The following is an 18,585-nucleotide window of genomic DNA, read 5'->3' as shown; positions in this document are numbered from 1 at the left end:
GATCATCTGTAAAATGTAGTCTGGTGCCACTTTGACCTTTTCTGGAACTCTTATTGGTATCAGTGCTTTGTTGCATGGGTCTTTCTTCCATCCAAATGCTTCAGGAGATAGTTCAGGTGGAGTGTGAACCAATGTCCTCCACAATATTGCTTGAAAATGAGCCCTTTTCACATTCTCAAGAAATGCCTCTGTTGTTGGTGGAAGAGCAGCCAGGTTAGGTGAAGATAAATGACCTTTCCCATTCTTTTTTCCCCATACCACCAACCTTGTATGTGACATGCTGATACTGTCTGGAATGCCATAACATGCCGACACAAAGTTAGTGGCCTCACTGGAAAGTTGTTGGAATGGTGCCAGCACATTACCAATTGATGTCAAGTGATATCCAGCTTTTAGGGTCTTGATAACAGAGCCTTTACCAATACCAAAATAGGATGCCACAGTGTCACACCCTGATATGGCATGGGCTGGTAAAAGGTCAATTACAATGTCATTTTGTGGATTTACATTTTTAATTTTATCTCTTTCCATGTTAATACGACCACCACTGAAATTATGTACTTTGTAGGCAAACAAATAATCAGCCAAAAATTATGTAATTATTACTTACAATTTTAATTTTGTGTTACAACAGCACAGGAAGAGTAAATAGCAATGTATGAAATGGTGAAATTCTGTGTTGAATTAGTACCGGTAATCCTTTCTGGGTATGTCTAAGCTGACACCACCAATATTCGCCTAAATGTTACGTTATTTCTGCTTGACAAACAGCTAGTTATGTAATTGTCTAAAATTTATTTGGTACGAGGACACTTTCTCCACTTTGATGTGGCAGGCCTACCACCCAGAATGCTCTATGGTTAATCATAGTGCAGTTATGAAGCTGTCAAAAGCTTGTGGGCTATGGCTGCAGCGAACATGAAAGGGTTAATATCTGAAATTCGCACATCACCAACTCTTATCCTGATGGGTAAGTGTTGGACAACTACAAACAGCAAAACCAAACAACCCACTATGAGATATAAAGCCACGTTTGGCGAAATGTTGGCCTTTGTGTCTCTGACTTGGAAAATCAGGCTTTTTGGGTGAATGCCCCGCCCCCAAACATGCATGACCCCACCCCCACTGATGTCCATACCTCACCACCTGTTCTTATACACATCCCACCATGTAAACAAACACAAAATAAGTATGGTATAGGGTATTTGGTCAGCATAACATGAATTGGGAGCCAAAGACTGTTGTAATCTATGGCTGCAGCACATCAAGCATAAAAGGCTCAATATCTGAAAATGCTCAAGGGATATCACCGGGCATCGTCTGGAATCTTAATAGGTACACCTTAGGCAACCACAAACTGCAAAGAAAAAAACTTTATCAGACGAAACTGGGTTCGGCTGATATTTGGCTTTTGGCTGCCGGACTATATAGAAGAAGCGCAACACTGCCTTTTGGTTTTGATGACGGTCCGTCTGACAGACAGAAACGTCAGCTTTCTCATTAAAACCTTGACCGTAATTGTAGCAGTGTTGCGCTTCTTCTATAATTTTCAAATGATTTCCAAGAGGACAACATCACCTTTCCACATTTGCTACTCACTGCACAAAGGAAAACTTTATTTTGCCGACTTCTCGTCGTGTTATCACAGAATGCAAACTGGAGACAGCCGTCTGTGCTTTCAGAAATATTTCAGAGGATGGCACTTTCTTGAGCAAATAAGTAGCCAAATAACGCACTTCCAGTGATCTTCATAGCCTTTACTTTTTGCCCAAAATACACAGCGTGTAGGCCTAGCAGGCATACTGTAGTTTATTTATTTTGATCGCAGTGCATCTATGGCTTTTTGTACGCACCCCTTATAAAATCTATAGCCTGGTGCAAACTAATCTAGGCCTACATTCAGAAAATAATAAATGGCCAACCTTCATCAGACAGCGCATCTCTTAATTAACCCTAGGCTATTCTATCTGCTGTCTTCATTCTTTAATATCCTCACGTTTAAGTAAAAAAGCACGTCACTCAAATGAGCTTTCATGATGCTTCTTGCATGCGTAAAGTTATCTCATGGACGAGCTCAGATGCCGTAAAAAAGCACACTCGTAATACGAAGCTGACAAATTCGCCTGGTCAAAGGACTTCTATTAGGCCTAGGCTGCCTACTTGTTATAGACCTATTGGCATTCCATCCAAGAGGTTAGTCACCTTTCCGTGGAAATGTGCACATTTGCTAGAGCTACACCGCACAAAGGAGCTTAAAATGTAACCCATTAAGTTGTCCGCGACTTCTCGTCGTGTTATCACAGAAAGCAAGCAGGAGGGTAGGTAGTCGTCCACGGTGCTTTCAGAAACATATCAGAGAAACAGAAACTTTGCATTTTCTCACGAAAGTATGCCAAGTAAAACCCACGTTCAATGGGCTCCATACATTTTTTTTACGCAAAATGCACGGCTATGTAGGCCTAATGTAGCCTAAATGTAGGGCTACCTACAATAGTTTATTTAATTTGATCGCAACAGCGCATCTATTTGGTTTTGTAAAACAACTCAGATGGGTGCGCGCACGTAGCCTGGTCCTGACCATCCCATAATACTACCATTGACCGGCTAGCGTTGTTATAGGAACGTAGTCGCAGTTGCAGCTGCAGTTGCAGTGGTCTGAACGCCTGGAGCAGAACAGCATGTTGCAGACAGTTGCTGGTTTTTAGAACGTTGCAGCTCGTCTCGTCGCGAATCTTTGGTGTGAACTGGCCTTTACCGGTGCCAAGTGGTGTGATTTTTTTGTGATGTCTCACCATGACTGCCATCTACAGCGGCTGTATTTTGATCCTGACATGTGGGTGGACATGAAGCAGAAACTAGACAAATTTTACTTCGAACACTTCTTGCCATGTGTTATCAATCCCAAATGAACATACAAAATCATACTGTACATGTACATAAACTTTGTAAAGTAAAGGGGGTGGGGGGCGGTTGGTATGTTATTTTGTATGTGTATATTTACTTTTAAATGTCATATTAATGAAACACTGTTTTCCCACATTGATTACATATTGTACTATATATATATTTATCTGTTCAGTTGTGTAAACAAGTGTATAAGTAAACAAAACTATACATACAAAAAACAAGTTTATTGTTTTTTTCTTTGCAGTTTAAACAAATGCATGGATAATTCTCATTTATGAAAAAAAAAAAATCATAGACAATACATTGGTACATATATCATGTTATTTAATATTTACACAATGAATCAGTTTTAAAATGATATGATGATTAGAAAAGTGGATCCTGTAACATAGTAAGTAATGCACATACTTTCCAGATTTGGTTTATGGACCCCAAAGTGGTGATGGCTAGCGGCGGGTCAAATATGTGGTATTCCTTGATCCTCCGAATTTCCCTCTCAACATGAATGCGTAAGGCACCAATTTTTTCTGTCTTAGCTAACTCCTCCTGAGTAAGCTGTCTATCATTGCTGATAAACGGTGGAATAGCTAGTGTGACACCTAGAGGAGATAACAGGTCACTAATAGGAAATCCCTTATCTGCCATCACCTCATCACCTTTCTCCAACAAATTCAGAATCCCACACAAGTTTGTGATTTCTTTGTCTGATATTGATCCTGTGTACAAATCACTAACAAAGGACAGTGTGCCAGACGGGGTTATGCCAATTAGGGACTTCAGTGTGGTTACCCCCTTGTAAAAGGAGAAAGCTTCAGAGCTAAGCACTTTTGAACTAGGCTTTTGTAGGGGCAATTCTGTGCAGTCTATGACCACTCGAGTTTTTGGGAAACTGTTTTTAAAAGACTGGGGCATTAATTCATCTACTGTTTGTCGTGAAGGCCAAATTTCTAGCGATCCTAACATGTGGTACACAAAGTTGGTCCAAGTGATACAAATTCTACTCACAGTAGCCAGGGAAACACTGAAGAGAGAAGCAAGGTCCGCCACTGAATAGCCTTGCCTCAAACGGCAGAGAAAGAGGAAAAACTGATCTTACAGGGGTAGGCTCTGCTCTCTACATCCCTGCCTAATGATGTCTTTGCCCATTTGTTTTAACCTCTGTGCTTGGCTCCAGCCTACCATGGTCTCAGCAGTAGGCTGTAAAGCCTTAAAAACGTCCATCAATGTCTGATAGTCTTTAAATCCAGTGTAGTACCTAATTTGGCCATCATCGCATTGAAAGCGCTGTAAGAAGAATCGTTCATTTCTCAATTTCCGGATCTCCTCTTCTTGCAGGGCAATGAATTTACAGGCCTCTTCATATCGCTCCTCCAATGACAGTGGCCTCGCTGTGTAATCGTGGTCCGGGTATGGGGGACTGGTGGCAACAATGCTGAAAATGCACAAAAAAAACCACAAAACAAACAAAAAACAGTAAGTGACAGTCAGTTTTGATGTTAGGGTATGCAGGGCTTTTTCTATGATTTTTTGGCATGAGGGAGCATCATGGCAGGTTGGTATGAGGAGGAGGTATGAGGGTGGAGCGCCCCTATTTCCCTGTTCAGAAAAAGCCCTGGTATGTACAGATAGAATCAATGATTCACCACCTCTAAACATAAGCAACATAATACACAAATACCTGAATGATGAGGCAGAGGCATCTTGAGGTGTTTCCTCTTCAGGGGTATCAGTATCTGTGTTGAGACTACACAACATTGTAAAGGTCACTTGTTAAATAATTGGTTATCTGAAAATCTACCAAGACCCTTTTCACTTTCTTTTTTGTAATCTCTCTCTCTCTCTCTCTCTCTCTCTCTCTCTCTCTCTCTCTCTCTCTCTCTCTCTCTCTCTCTCTCTCTCTCTCTCTCTCTCTCTCTCTCTCACATTATCCCAAAACGCCAACTTGATTGTTGTCACCAGTAAGCCTACTGATAGCATTTCCATACAGACATCTAATGACAAAAAGTGATGCTAACTTTAACTTATGAGTGCTTGACAGTGGCTTTGAAGCAATGTTGACATATGTAAGAAAGTGCTATGTTCTTTCAGCAAAACCAGAGGGTGCAAGAGCAAACAAAAATGATTCATGTCTAAATGTACATACTGTATTTTGACATGGGCTACTGCACTCAACTGAATGCATCACTTTAGCCTACATCAGCCACCCTGCTGATAAATAAGGATTTATTACCTGGACGTTGAGGCATCAGCATCTTGAGGCGTACCCACTTCAACAGCCTCGCACAGACTGCATAACATAACCACAGAGAAAAAAAAATGAGAATAGGCCTACTCAAAATGAACGATTTGTTTGTTGTATGAAATGTACCGTGATCTGTTCGATGTTCTCCGGCCAGTGTTGGTGGAAGACCAGGCAAATACGGTTGGCACAGTCCCTGCCTGCAGCTTCATTTTCCCAGTTCCAGTTTTAATGAAACAGTCCTCGGTGAAATGATCCCCGCATACGCGTGTGTTTTCTGTGATCTGAAAGGACGTATGACATTTATACGACATCATTATTATCTTTACAACCGGAAGCGTTAATGCTCATGTTTTAAGAGGTTAACTAACCCACCACCCATACATGCTAACTAGCATCCAGAAGCCGTTTATTTACATAGGATAACAAGACTTAACAAATCACAATCAGCGTGCTGTCATACAATATAATAATCAATCTGAATTTCTGGTAGGTTTGGGACATCCATGCGCCCCCCTAAGTAAAACCCACCATTTCGTGTGGATATTTTGTTACAACTTTGACAGCGGGCAGGCAAGTTACACTGTTGCAACAACTTGCTAGTTTGACAACTGGGATGTAGCTAGCAACTAAGTAGCCGTTGACATTAACGTGAACAACTTACCTGGAAATGAGGTCCAATGTCTCTTTTGATTTTGGCTATCCATGCCCGACGGGTGTGATGAGATACGGGGAATCGGTGGAAACTTTTATTTCTCCCCGTTTCGTTCTTTTTGTAAGATTTGCAGCCAGGTACACAGCAGTAGGACGACATGTAAGCGGCTACTACAGTATGTTGAACCCAGAGACATTGATAGAACGTTGCCGTTACCCACCCAAGCACCTTTTAGAACGCAAGATGGCGCTCAGGTGAAAAAGGCGAATATAGGGTTCCATCTCAACTGTCAGTTTCTCTCAACATTCTATTCTTAACGAGCACCTGCAACTACAGTTCTAGAAGTCTATTGTTCAGCTCTTCAATGCAATCTGATATTGTCTTGCTGGAATGTTCATGACAACCAGCTGCTTGGCTCAATGGCAAAGGTGCTGGATTAGAGATATGGAGGTTGTGAGTTCGAATCCCACTCGGACCCATGTTGATTTTCAAAATTATATCATATGCAGTGTTCCTTAGCCAACTTAAAATACCACGTATGTCATTTAGTATATCCCCAAAACGCGGAGCTACAACATTTTCAAGATGGCTGAATTGTTTGACCCATAACTTCTGACTGGGTGGATGGATTTTTCCAACATTTCTTTTAGCTTTGTTTTCTCAATAGTTTAACAATATTTTATTTTTATATATTTTTTTTATATTTGATATGAAAAATAAAACTGCTCATCTCTGCCCCAAAAGGCAAGCCCGCTTCCAGCATTTTCTGTGAGAATGCAATCTAGTTTATTTAGGATTGCTTCAGTTCACGTCAGGTACTGTCATTAATTGTTTCATCTCATTAAATTTTGTTGTTTTACTCCGTTTTGTCAGAATGTCAATGTCAGAATTGCCACTTGATGTGCACTTACTACGGCTTTCAGGACAGAGATAATGTGCGATCAAAACTTAATGTCACGTCTACTACGTCTAACGAGAGTCAAAAATACGTCATATTTTTTTAATGTTTCAGCAGATACAAGATAGGCCTACAAGAACATCTGTGTCAGACAGTCCGCCGACTTCCAGGTGAAAATCGATATAATTTCTGCGAGTTTCTGATAAATAAAATAACCGAACACAACGTGACACTAGCCTACCACACAACATGGATGAAGTTCCCCTCACATTTGATATCCTCATGGGCCGAAGTGTCTCAGAAAAGGGGCTAGAACTAAAGAAAGACTGTGAACTGACACACACTTTACAGTGGTGTTGGCGTGCTGTGGAGACAGAACAAAGTTGCCTCAGTCCTCCAAACGCAAAACAATGCTGTGACAGAGCATAACGCGTCTGTCATTTTAACAGCGTTTTTCTCCACTGCGCAATGTTTCAATGGTGCAAAGTGAAACGGACTCAAACACAGTTCCAATGTTCATTTAACATACAAGATGCGTTGTATATATTTGGCTGTGTTTCCGTGGGCATTTAGCTATGTTTGGGGTTCGGGTTTGTATAGCCTACTGTCTCAGTTTAATAACAGAAATGTTTGCTTGGTACACGTGCTAACATGAGAACAAAAGATGCAACACTGGTGAATGAATGTTGTCCTGACTACAGGGCAACATGGCGCTTTATCACTGTTATCACTGCTTCTTCTTTTTCTTCTTGTGTTTTTATGGCGGTTGGCGAACCAGCATAGTTGGTGCATTACCAGCAGTGCTGCCAAATGTGTCTGATCAAATCCTGCCCAAAAGGTCCTCAAAAACCGCGAAAATGTGCTAAATTCCGCCCAAATTCAACAATTTACATTGACCAATGTGGGCCCAATACGGCTGGAAAAAAAAAAACGCCAAATGGCCAATTTTTCCTGCAGACGTTCATCCCAAGTAGCACAATTGGGCCAAATCTTGCAACACTGATTACCAGTACCACCCCAGGACGCATTTTCACTGCCTCTCAGATGCTCGTTTATAAAACCATGCCGTCTTCGAGCAGTAGCCTACCATGCGCCAGTCATCAGAACGCAGATTCCATGAATAGAATAACCTTTAAAAAATGTGCGACGTTTAGTCCAGTGTGACGTACAGTTCCTTCTCAAATAATTAGCATATTGTGTAAGTTCATTTTTTCCCCTATAATGTAATGATAAAAAATTAACTTTCATATGTTTTACATTCATTGCACACCAACTGAAATATTTCAGGTCTTGTTTTGTTTTAATATTGATGATTTTGGCATACAGCTCATGAAAACCCAAAATTCCTGTCTCAAAAAATTAGCATATCATGAAAAGGTTGTCTAAACAAGCTATTAACCTAATCATCTGAATTAACCAATTAACTCTAAACACTGGTAAAAGCTTCCTGAGGCTTTAAAAAGTCTCAGCCTTGTTCATTACTCAAAACCGCAGTCATGGGTTAGACTGCTGACCTGACTGTGTTTAACATTGAAGTCAATGGCAGTGGCATTGCATGAGGGTTATGAAAGCCCAGATATAATTGATGGTTAGCTGTCAGCTGTTTTTGGTTCTTTGATCTGGTGACCCACACTTCCCTCTTCATTATACTCCATAGATTTTCATACCAAGTTTTTCTATTTTTTGTTACAAATCTAATTCTAATTTGCCAGACAGAACATTCCATTGACTTTCAATGGGGTTTCATTTCTGGCAAATTTTCCGGCAAATTCATTTTTTTTTGTTGGTATCTGACAAAAAAGGTTGTTTTGGGCGGGGGTCATGTTCAGTTTGCAAAGGTAGTTTTTATTAAAGTAATACAATTTACAAGGTTTTATATATTTTTATAAAAAGGATTTGGGGAAAAAAAGTTTGCTTGATATATTAAACTTAACAGGCTCAGAAACACAACCAATTTACATTTCACACTTACATATCACGTAAATGTTTCCTGATACAATTTTTTGACTTTGACTTAAGGTTGACACACATGCTGGGATGGAGATGAGGCGGTGGGCAGTCTTGTTCTTCTTTAGTTGTTTTGTCTTTTCGATCTGTTGAAGAAATAGAGTAAACATTAGGGAAAATGAAAATTGTCAGAGTACAGTTTGTATTAATGTGTGGTTGTTATGCATGGAAGATGTGCCATCTTTTATGTGATGTATGCCTAGTGTATTGTGTTTTGTATAAAAATCACTTTGACAGGGTTGTGGTTGATAGAGGGTTGTATATCATATTTGGTTGGTTCCATGATAGTTGTGTTAATATGGTTGTGATGGTATGATGCGATGTTCTGTTGGAACTTACGAAGGGTTTCCAAGTGCTGCTTGGTTGCCCGTGGTTGTGTCTTGGGATGGGTTGTGTGTAGGTTGTTGTTGGGTGCTTGCGGATGGTTGTGGAGAGTCTGGGAAGAGATAGAAAGACAAGAATGTAGTTATATGTTTATCAAGGGAATGAGATTGTGATTGGATTATATACATATAGGTTGATGTTATAGATATTGGTTACTTTTTTTTTTAAATCATGTTGTTTTGATGTTAAAGGAATTGCTTACCGTTTGTGTTTGTTGTCTGATTAGTTGCCTCGATGTTTGAAGGGTTACTTGGAGGTTGAGCTTTTTCTAGGTGGATGGAGATGTAAATGTTGAAAATCAAGGCATTGTTAATCTGGTATGTAATATCATGTTTCAACGCATGTTACATCAAAGTGACGGTTAGATTTGTGCATAGTTGTATGTTAAGTATATGAGGTAGTGTAAATGTGTTTGATACAGGCTACACAAATGTGTTTTGGTGGTGTTTTGATTTGTAATGCCACGTGTACATCGAAGGCGAACTAAGCGACATGCGCGGCGGAAGTCATTGTTTCTATGGAGGGGAGGCGAATAAAGCTGCCAGGAGCTAAGTTTCTTGAGCGACCAGGGCGAATTTTGACGTTTAAACTCAAGCTAATCTTAACCGAATTCGCTATGATGTGGTTCGGCGAAAACCAATGGGAACGTTCATATCGAGGAATGTCCCAGGCTGTCAAGACAGAGCCGTTCTATGATTAGCTGAATCAAACATGTCGTTCTTCTGAGAGTTGTTTCTGGTGTTTCTTTTGTTGGTATTTCATTTTCTGTTCAGTTGCCTTCAGTTTTTGTTTGGTGACCAATAAGGTTGTCAAGTATTCATGTAGAATATCATTGACTGGGGTTTGGATGTCCAGTTTACGGACAGATTTATCCTGAAACTGATACTGTTGAAAAGCACATGTAGGTATAGGTTATGACGAGTGGTTGTGAAGGACTATGTATTTTCAGTGCAATATTTTGCGAAGGGTAGTTTGTTGGTTTACCTGTATTAGAGTGCGTCCTCTTTCAAAGGAGTCCAGGTCAGCGTCTCCAGTTTTGCAGATCTTCATTGGCGAAGACATTGTTGGCAATCTATGAAAGTATTGGTTTTTATGGTTAACATCAGGTGTGTTTTGCCAGATTTTTTTGTAGATATTGTGGAAGTTCAGTACTTACCAAGTGGATAATATAATGAGGAGTCCAGGTGGTGCAAGTTTTTAGATGCGTCCCAGCATCTCTATAAGAGGGTCTGTCTAGTCCGGGAGCCGTGGGGTTGAACCCAGATTTCTTTGATAAAGTTCTTTTTTTTGCTTTATCTGATAGATTTTAGGCAAGTCTTCAAGATTTCAGACGATGCCCGGTGATATCACTTGAGCATTTTCAGATTTTGAGCCTTTATTGTCCCATAAATGCAAATTATGACAAAAAACTAAAGACACCTAATATTACTGTGAATAATGTTACAAAATGTACCAAATTGCTTATATTACCTGAAAAACATTCACATTGGACTGCCTTAACACTGCCCTTATTGAAACAAACCCAATATGGGGTAATAATTAACCCTTTCATAACAGCAATCCCACAAATAAGGCGAGACACTGTAGGTGAATAGGGTATTTTTTTTAACTTGCAGATATCAATATGAAGCTTTATCAGATGATTACTCGTATGAATTGGAGAAAAAAAATGTATTACAAGTTTTCTATATTTTATGTTTAAATATGCTAATTAGGCTATTATCTAATTAAATATGCACTAATTTGCATTATATTTTGATGCAATGAATCTGACCACCTGAAAATGCCAGCTTCAAAGTTCCTTTTTTATTTTGTTAATATCGTACATACAAGAATATTTACTCTGGTTAATTGTGGCTATCTCCTTTTGTTATCCAGGTACAGAGAAAATACTGCTAATAACCTTAAAAAACGCGATTTCGGCCTATTTTTATGCATTTAGTTATATAAATCAGGTCATGAATGACAAATCAACAAATGCCTCAGTAAAAACATTCACAACATTGCTTAGAATAAGACTGTAAAGTATGGAACGGATTATGCATTATGAGATCCTGCATAACATCACATCATGACAACATACATGTCAACATCGCCGGTAGGTAGCCTACCACAAATAGCCAACATAAAAGAAAAAAAAAGAACAACAGAGTGTGGGGGTAACTGGTGAGCAGTCGTTGGCTGTTCCAAAAGATGAGTAAAGAAATGACATACATCCAGTCTATCCAGACTGGTATTGAATGATCACTTAAATCCATAAAGCCATCAAATAAGATCTGTACATGCATTTAAATTTACACAGAAAGACCTATATACACTGCAACATACAGTAACGCACGCTCAGAGACAGTGAGAGAGAGAGAGAGAGAGAGAGAGAGAGAGAGAGAGAGAGAGAGAGAGGTCTAAACATAGGAAAACAGCTATACATTATATATACGGTTGAGTCAAAAAATTAAGTCAATCCAGTGTATCCTGACTGGTATTACAGTTTTTGCCGACTGCTTGCACACAATTTGCAAAATTTGGCTCATAGAGTCAAAACAAGCCAATTACTCTCAACACTTGGAGATAAACCCATCACATATATGGCAACAGGAAGCTCTGCTATGAAAGCATAAACATTGCCATAAAAACCTAACAATCTTTTGTCAAAACCTCACTTTCATGTCAAAAGCACCAAATGAGAAAACAAATTAGATCAACTTTAAAACAGTTGTCTGCTTTATACAAAACACAGCAGTCTTTCTTTTTGGAGCAGTCTATTCAGTCTCACAGAATGTACATTTTCACACAAGACCCCAAAAACATTACAAAACTGCACCTTACAGTACAGGACATTACAGTACAGGACAACCGAAGCAAAATATATCTCAAACAGTACATCACTCTAAATACAACAGTGTGTAGGTGAGCTTATGTACCTTTTTTCTGTATTGGTTATATTCACAAATTTTCAAACATCTAAATATGATATAAATATGGGGTTACGTCAACATGCTGTAATGACAATCATCAATGACAATCAAGTCAGTAAAGGCTACTTTGTTTGGTTATGAGGTATGAGGTATTCACAAAATACAATACATTTTCACAGACACACTATGCAGCTGACATCTACATGACATCATCAAAATTATATCATGTTCAGTCAGTTTGCTCAAGTGGTCTTGCTTGGTTGTGTTCTGAAAATGACACTATTTCTACAAACTATCATGTTCACATTACCTAACATGTGATGATGAAGACAAAGGCTACTCTTGGCGGCATGTATCAGGCTAGGTTTTACAGTACGTGAGTCAGTCAATGCCATACTCCATATTCTACACTTTAGTACCATTGTACTATTCGCCTTGTTTAGCATACAAGCAATCAAAGTAAAACAAATAAATGCAAAATAAAACAAATGCAATGTAATATAAAGCATGCAACTTTGTAACATGGCAGAATAGCGTTCAATTTTGAAAGCATGTGTTTTATTGTCTGTGTCTAAATCTTGTCATACATCAGTGTGTTTTGTTTTTTTAACAGATGTGTTTTCACAATGACACTCTGAGATTTTACTTTTCAACAGTGTCTTGTGTATGAAATTGTGTGTAGACAGCTGGAGTCTGTGTGTTGCGTAAAGGAGCAAGTGCCTTGCTAAACTGGTATGAAAGTGTAATGCTTACTTTTGTTTAAAGTCAAGCAATAAGCACCAACAACTTAACGATACGCTACTTTGGTTTAAGCATCTGCCTATAGTGTTTAAGCAGTAGGCAAATACTGTAAATGATCACTTAAAAGTCCATGAAACCATCAAATAAGACATGTACATGCATTTAAATTTGCACAGAAAGACCTGTCTACACCTATACAACATACAGAGTCCTTAACACCTAAAACACCTATAGCCTACATTGTACTACACGCACATGCGCACACACACACACACACACACACACACACACACACACACACACACACACACACACACACACACACACACACACACACACACACACACACACACACACACACACACACACACACTAAAGCTCACACAACATTGGTTCGGCAGCATCCCAGCCAAAAACATGCACAGAAAATGGTGCAAGGCACACTGTTTACAGCACAGCTACATTTCTTAGAATTGCAGGGGCTTTTACTCTTGCAACCACATCTGATCATCTGTAAAATGTAGTTTGGTGCCACTTTGACCTTTTCTGGAACACTTATTGTTATCAGTGCTTTGTTGCATGGGTCTTTCTTCCATCCAAATGCTTCAGGAGATAGTTCAGGTGGAGTGTGAACCAATGTCCTCCACAATATTGCTTGAAAATGAGCCCTTTTCACATTCTCAAGAAATGCCTCTGTTGTTGGTGGAAGAGCAGCCAGGTTAGGTGAAGATAAATGACCTTTCCCATTCTTTTTTCCCCATACCACCAACCTTGTATGTGACATGCTGATACTGTCTGGAATGCCATAACATGCCGACACAAAGTTAGTGGCCTCACTGGAAAGTTGTTGGAATGGTGCCAGCACATTACCAATTGATGTCAAGTGATATCCAGCTTTTAGGGTCTTGATAACAGAGCCTTTACCAATACCAAAATAGGATGCCACAGTGTCACACCCTGATATGGCATGGGCTGGTAAAAGGTCAATTACAATGTCATTTTGTGGATTTACATTTTTAATTTTATCTCTTTCCATGTTAATACGACCACCACTGAAATTATGTACTTTGTAGGCAAACAAATAATCAGCCAAAAATTATGTAATTATTACTTACAATTTTTATTTTGTGTTACAACAGCACAGGAAGAGTAAATAGCAATGTATGAAATGGTGAAATTCTGTGTTGAATTAGTAATCCTTTCTGGGTATGTCTAAGCTGACACCACCAATATTCGCCTAAATGTTACATATTTCTGCTTGACAAACAGCTAGTTATATAATTGTCTAAAATGTATTTGTTACGAGGACACTTTCTCCACTTTGATGTGGCAGGCCTACCACCCAGAATGCTCTATGGTTAAAGGAGAATTCCGGCCAGTTTGGATTAATATCCCATCTTGGGTGGACCGAGGGAAAGGGATGAAAGGCAAAACCGCGAGAAATTTTCATGCCTGCTGCGCAAAGTTGTTCAATTGCGCTGTTTTCGGTTAAACCTGACCCTTCGGGCACGTAATTGACCTGTTTTAAAGCTCCTAGCGTGCATTAAAACCCTTTTGAACGCTTTGGCCGTGGTGTGTGGGTCCATACAAGTCGATCTAGTGGTTCACATTTCCATTAGGAAGCATAGGTACGATACAACAGGAGTTTTCGAAAGTGGCGCACCTACCTCTTTGAGCTTCCGCCTTCCAACTACGTCCGCAAAATGGTTCGCCAAAGTGATACTTCATAGTAATCCATTTTATTTTTGTCCACCAAAGACGAGCCACAAGAAACATATTCACATGTTTTCATGCCCTGAGTTGTTATTGTCGCGCAGATACACTTCTCTGTCACTGAACGCAGTGTAGTGACGTCACGGTGTCACATGACTCCTGGAAGGAACGCCATTCGCTCTTCCAGTTATTATACATAAGCGAGAAAGAGAGGCGCTGTCGTAATATACTGTTTGATATTTTGAGATGGATCCTCCGTTGGGGTAGTTCAATTGAAGAGTTTGGTGGCCATGGTTATCTTTTTCGAACCAGAATATTTGTTACAGATAAAGAATTATTCCTTCCAGGAGTCATGTGACACCGTGACGTCACTACACTGCGTTCAGTGACAGAGAAGTGTATCTGCGCGACAATAACAACTCAGGGCATGAACACATGTGAATATGTTTCTTGTGGCTCGTCTTTGGTGGACAAAAATAAAATGGATTACTATGAAGTATCACTTTGGCGAACCATTTTGCGGACGTAGTTGGAAGGCGGAAGCTCAAAGAGGTAGGTGCGCCACTTTCGAAAACTCCTGTTGTATCGTACCTATGCTTCCTAATGGAAATGTGAACCACTAGATCGACTTGTATGGACCCACACACCACGGCCAAAGCGTTCAAAAGGGTTTTAATGCACGCTAGGAGCTTTAAAACAGGTCAATTACGTGCCCGAAGGGTCAGGTTTTAACCGAAAACAGCGCAATTGAACAACTTTGCGCAGCAGGCATGAAAATTTCTCGCGGTTTTGCCTTTCATCCCTTTCCCTCGGTCCACCCAAGATGGGATATTAATCCAAACTGGCCGGAATTCTCCTTTAATCATAGTGCAGTTATGAAGCTGTCAAAAGCTTGGTGGCTATGGCTGCAGCGAAATCAACATGAAAGGGTTAATATCTGAAATTGGCACATCACCCACTCTTATCCTGATGGGTAAGTGTTGGTCAACTACAAANAGCAAAACTAAACAACCCACTATGAGATATAAAGCCATGTTTGGCGAAATGTTGGCCTTTGTGTCTCCAACTTGGAAAATCAGGCTTTTTGGGTGAATGCCCCGCCCCCAAACATGCATGACCCCACCCCCACCGATGTCCATACCTCACCACCTGTTCTTATACACATCCCACCATGTAAACAAACTCAAAATAAGTATGGTATAGGGTATTTGGTCAGCATAACATGAATTGGGAGCCAAAGACTGTTGTAATCTATGGCTGCAGCACATCAAGCATAAAAGGCTCAATATCTGAAAATGCTCAAGGGATATCACCGGGCATCGTCTGGAATCTTAATAGGTACACCTTAGGCAACCACAAACTGCAAAGAAAAAAACTTTATCAGACGAAACTGGGTTCGGCTGATATTTGGCTTTTGGCTGCCGGACTATGCCTGTCTGTCCGTCCGTCTGAAACGCATTCCGTCAATTGTTCCTTCCTGTGGCCACAAGGCGACAGAGTTGGCATTTTGGACCGGAGCGAATGCGTGCAAGCCAGAACGTAGGCCCACAGACATCATATAGGAAGACTAGATGCGTCGTCCGCGTTCCCGTCATGCAAGCCGAACGTCCGCGCATGGCGGCCATGTTAAAGCAGCCTTCTGGCTCAACCAGTTGCAGTGAGTTTTGGGTGTTGTATACTCTTCAGATGGCCATAATTCCCTCAAATTTATATCGATTTTCGAAAGGGTTGTTTTTTTTATACAGTATAAAAAATTCCAAACGAAAGTATATGTTGATACTGCATAGTGATGAATATTCACAATATTATTATATTATATTACATTATATTATTATGTGCATAGGTCTAAAATCATGTGTAATATAGTTCAGTAGGCTTATTCATGTAATTAAATAGATCCCATAAACAAATGCACAACGTAATCTTTTATATTTTCAGTAAAATAACAAATAAACGTTCACTTGTAGTATATGCTTTGGTTTCGACAGCTCCACCTTGTGTTCAAAATGAGTCGTGACGCTAAAGCCATCCAGATAGAATGAACCTGTTGCGATGTAGGCTACATCTCTCTTCCAGTACGTCATCTCTGTCGTCTTTAATTTGGTGCAATGAATATATCCATGCCGTCAACGTAATGCACAGCAATGGTTAAAATGTGTATTTGCTGTAGGTCTATGTTTGGACAAATAGGTTAAGTGGGAAGCATAGGTCTATTACTCACCTGGGCGTTTTACCCCAGTCTACACTTAAGTTTTAAGGAGCTCTACCATTTATAAACACATGTCAATATTTCAGCGAAGCAACAGAATACATTTTTAAGTATCCCAATGTTTCAACTCTTCAGTTTACTTCAGGTGTAACGGAGGGTCTGTGGAGAGTTTAGGCTGCTCTAATATGGCCGACCTGTGCGGACGTGCTTGAAATACGCGATGACGTATCTAGTCTTCCTATATGATGTCTGTGCGTAGGCCTATATGATATGTTACCAAACAGGCAAGACTAAACTGATTGCATTGTGAGAGAACTGAGGGGGGCATTCAATTTTCGGCATTGTTTTGCGTTTGGACAATGGGAGGCAACTTTATTTTGGTTCCTCAGGAACTCGCGGAAATGAACGATTTAGAAGTCGGCAGGCAGTTTTTGACACAGATGTATGTGCTCGGATAGAGGGGCGTTTGCATTGCATAACGCTCCACGACATGGAACCGTAATTAGTTGACAGGCGACCCGCAGCGCATACAGCTCTTCCTCTAAACGTGGACCTGTAACATTTGGTTAGCTTTTCTCCTTTCATAACATTGATGTACCTTTGTTTGATCATTTTAAAGAAACAGATATTCTAACACTATTGTTAGTTTTCTTAATTTTATCTAAATACTGGCTGATACTTTGCAAGTCATTCTCGTTTTCGCTGGACGCTTTGTGCCATCATTGTTGTTGAACCTGACGACTTCTAAAAAGTCTTTTTTTCCCTTTTTTTTGTACATACTAGCTAATATTTCATCACATCTTTCTCTGTTTTGCTGACATGCTTTCACACTGTTTCATTTTGAAGAAAAAACAAATGTAACACATTCTTTTTGCCTACTAGCACAAATACTTTTCTCTGTTGTTTTTTTTTGTTTTTGTTTTTTTACATTTTGTGTACATACAATTTCATCTGCAACTGAACTTCTTGAAAGCAGATGCCGAGATTTAAAAGGACACAGAATGCGGCGTCCGCCGAACGCCAAAGGCAAAGATGTTGTTGGAACTGTTTTTGGTTGTTGACAAACAAAGACAAACTGGAGACAATTTTATGAGTAGTTTGGCTTGTGCCATTGCAGCTGTGCGAAAATGTGATGTAGATCCTGTTTGTTGCTGGAAAAGCGGCACTATGGATGAAATTCAAGCTGAAGGAGATGACATTTGTAATGCATTTCTACCAAATGGTACTGATGATTATGAGGATTTTAGCATGTTTAGCGGTGTGAGAACTGTTTTTTCTGAAAAATGTGAAGTGAATGTGGACATGTTTGTCCATGGTGACGCTTGCAACGATTCGGAAGATTCAATTCTAGCAGAACATGTGGAAGGAAAGTGTTTGGTTGCAGTTGCTGGGAAGGTATTTGTCATAATACAACATCGAAAATACTTTGTTGTTGTTGATTTAAATACACGTGACTCTCAAGGCTTTCCCTTTTGGTTTGGATCAGGTGTTGCTGTGTATAACACCACTCTCAGTGACACGGTGGTTCACATCAAATGGCTGATGATGTTATTGGGAAATACTGAGTATTACTTAGCAGGTATTACTGTTGAAGTGACCAAAACTACTTCCCCAAAAAATACTTCCCCAATTATTCTCATCTATTGCTTTAGAATGTTGCTTTAGTTGATGGAGGGATAGGTGGCGTGAAAGAAAATGTATGCCATGGAAGTGATAGACGAGTTACTCAAGGAGACTTCCACCAGGGTGACTTTCGTTTCAAGTATGGAGGGAGTCAGTGTACAGCCATCAGTGTAGTGGCAATGGCTTTTCATGACATGCAGTCTGTCGATTCTTGGAGTACACAGCAGCTTAACACTATCATTGAGGAAGGTGATGCGCTGTATACGAAGTTAAGGGACTCTGGTCATATTACTG

At 39.9% G+C, this 18,585-nt stretch overlaps 1 protein-coding gene across 1 annotated transcript; it reads right to left on the bottom strand.

Moving 5' to 3' along the window:
• Nucleotides 1-3,157: 3,157 nt before the first annotated feature.
• On the bottom strand, nucleotides 3,158-5,966 carry LOC134457466 (THAP domain-containing protein 1-like). Its single transcript, XM_063209503.1, has 5 exons — nucleotides 5,811-5,966; nucleotides 5,276-5,430; nucleotides 5,138-5,194; nucleotides 4,586-4,651; nucleotides 3,158-4,339 (listed from the first exon to the last, which is right to left on the bottom strand). The coding sequence occupies exons 1-5, from the start codon at nucleotides 5,958-5,960 to the stop codon at nucleotides 4,000-4,002; spliced, it is 768 nt and encodes a 255-aa protein (XP_063065573.1). The 5' UTR covers nucleotides 5,961-5,966; the 3' UTR covers nucleotides 3,158-3,999.
• Nucleotides 5,967-18,585: the final 12,619 nt, after the last annotated feature.

Source organism: Engraulis encrasicolus, chromosome 1 (assembly GCF_034702125.1).
Source record: "Engraulis encrasicolus isolate BLACKSEA-1 chromosome 1, IST_EnEncr_1.0, whole genome shotgun sequence".
In the NCBI taxonomy this organism is placed as follows: domain Eukaryota; kingdom Metazoa; phylum Chordata; class Actinopteri; order Clupeiformes; family Engraulidae; genus Engraulis; species Engraulis encrasicolus.
The sequence above is the reverse complement of the archived record's forward strand: the minus strand, read 5'-3'. Positions and strand labels throughout refer to the sequence as shown.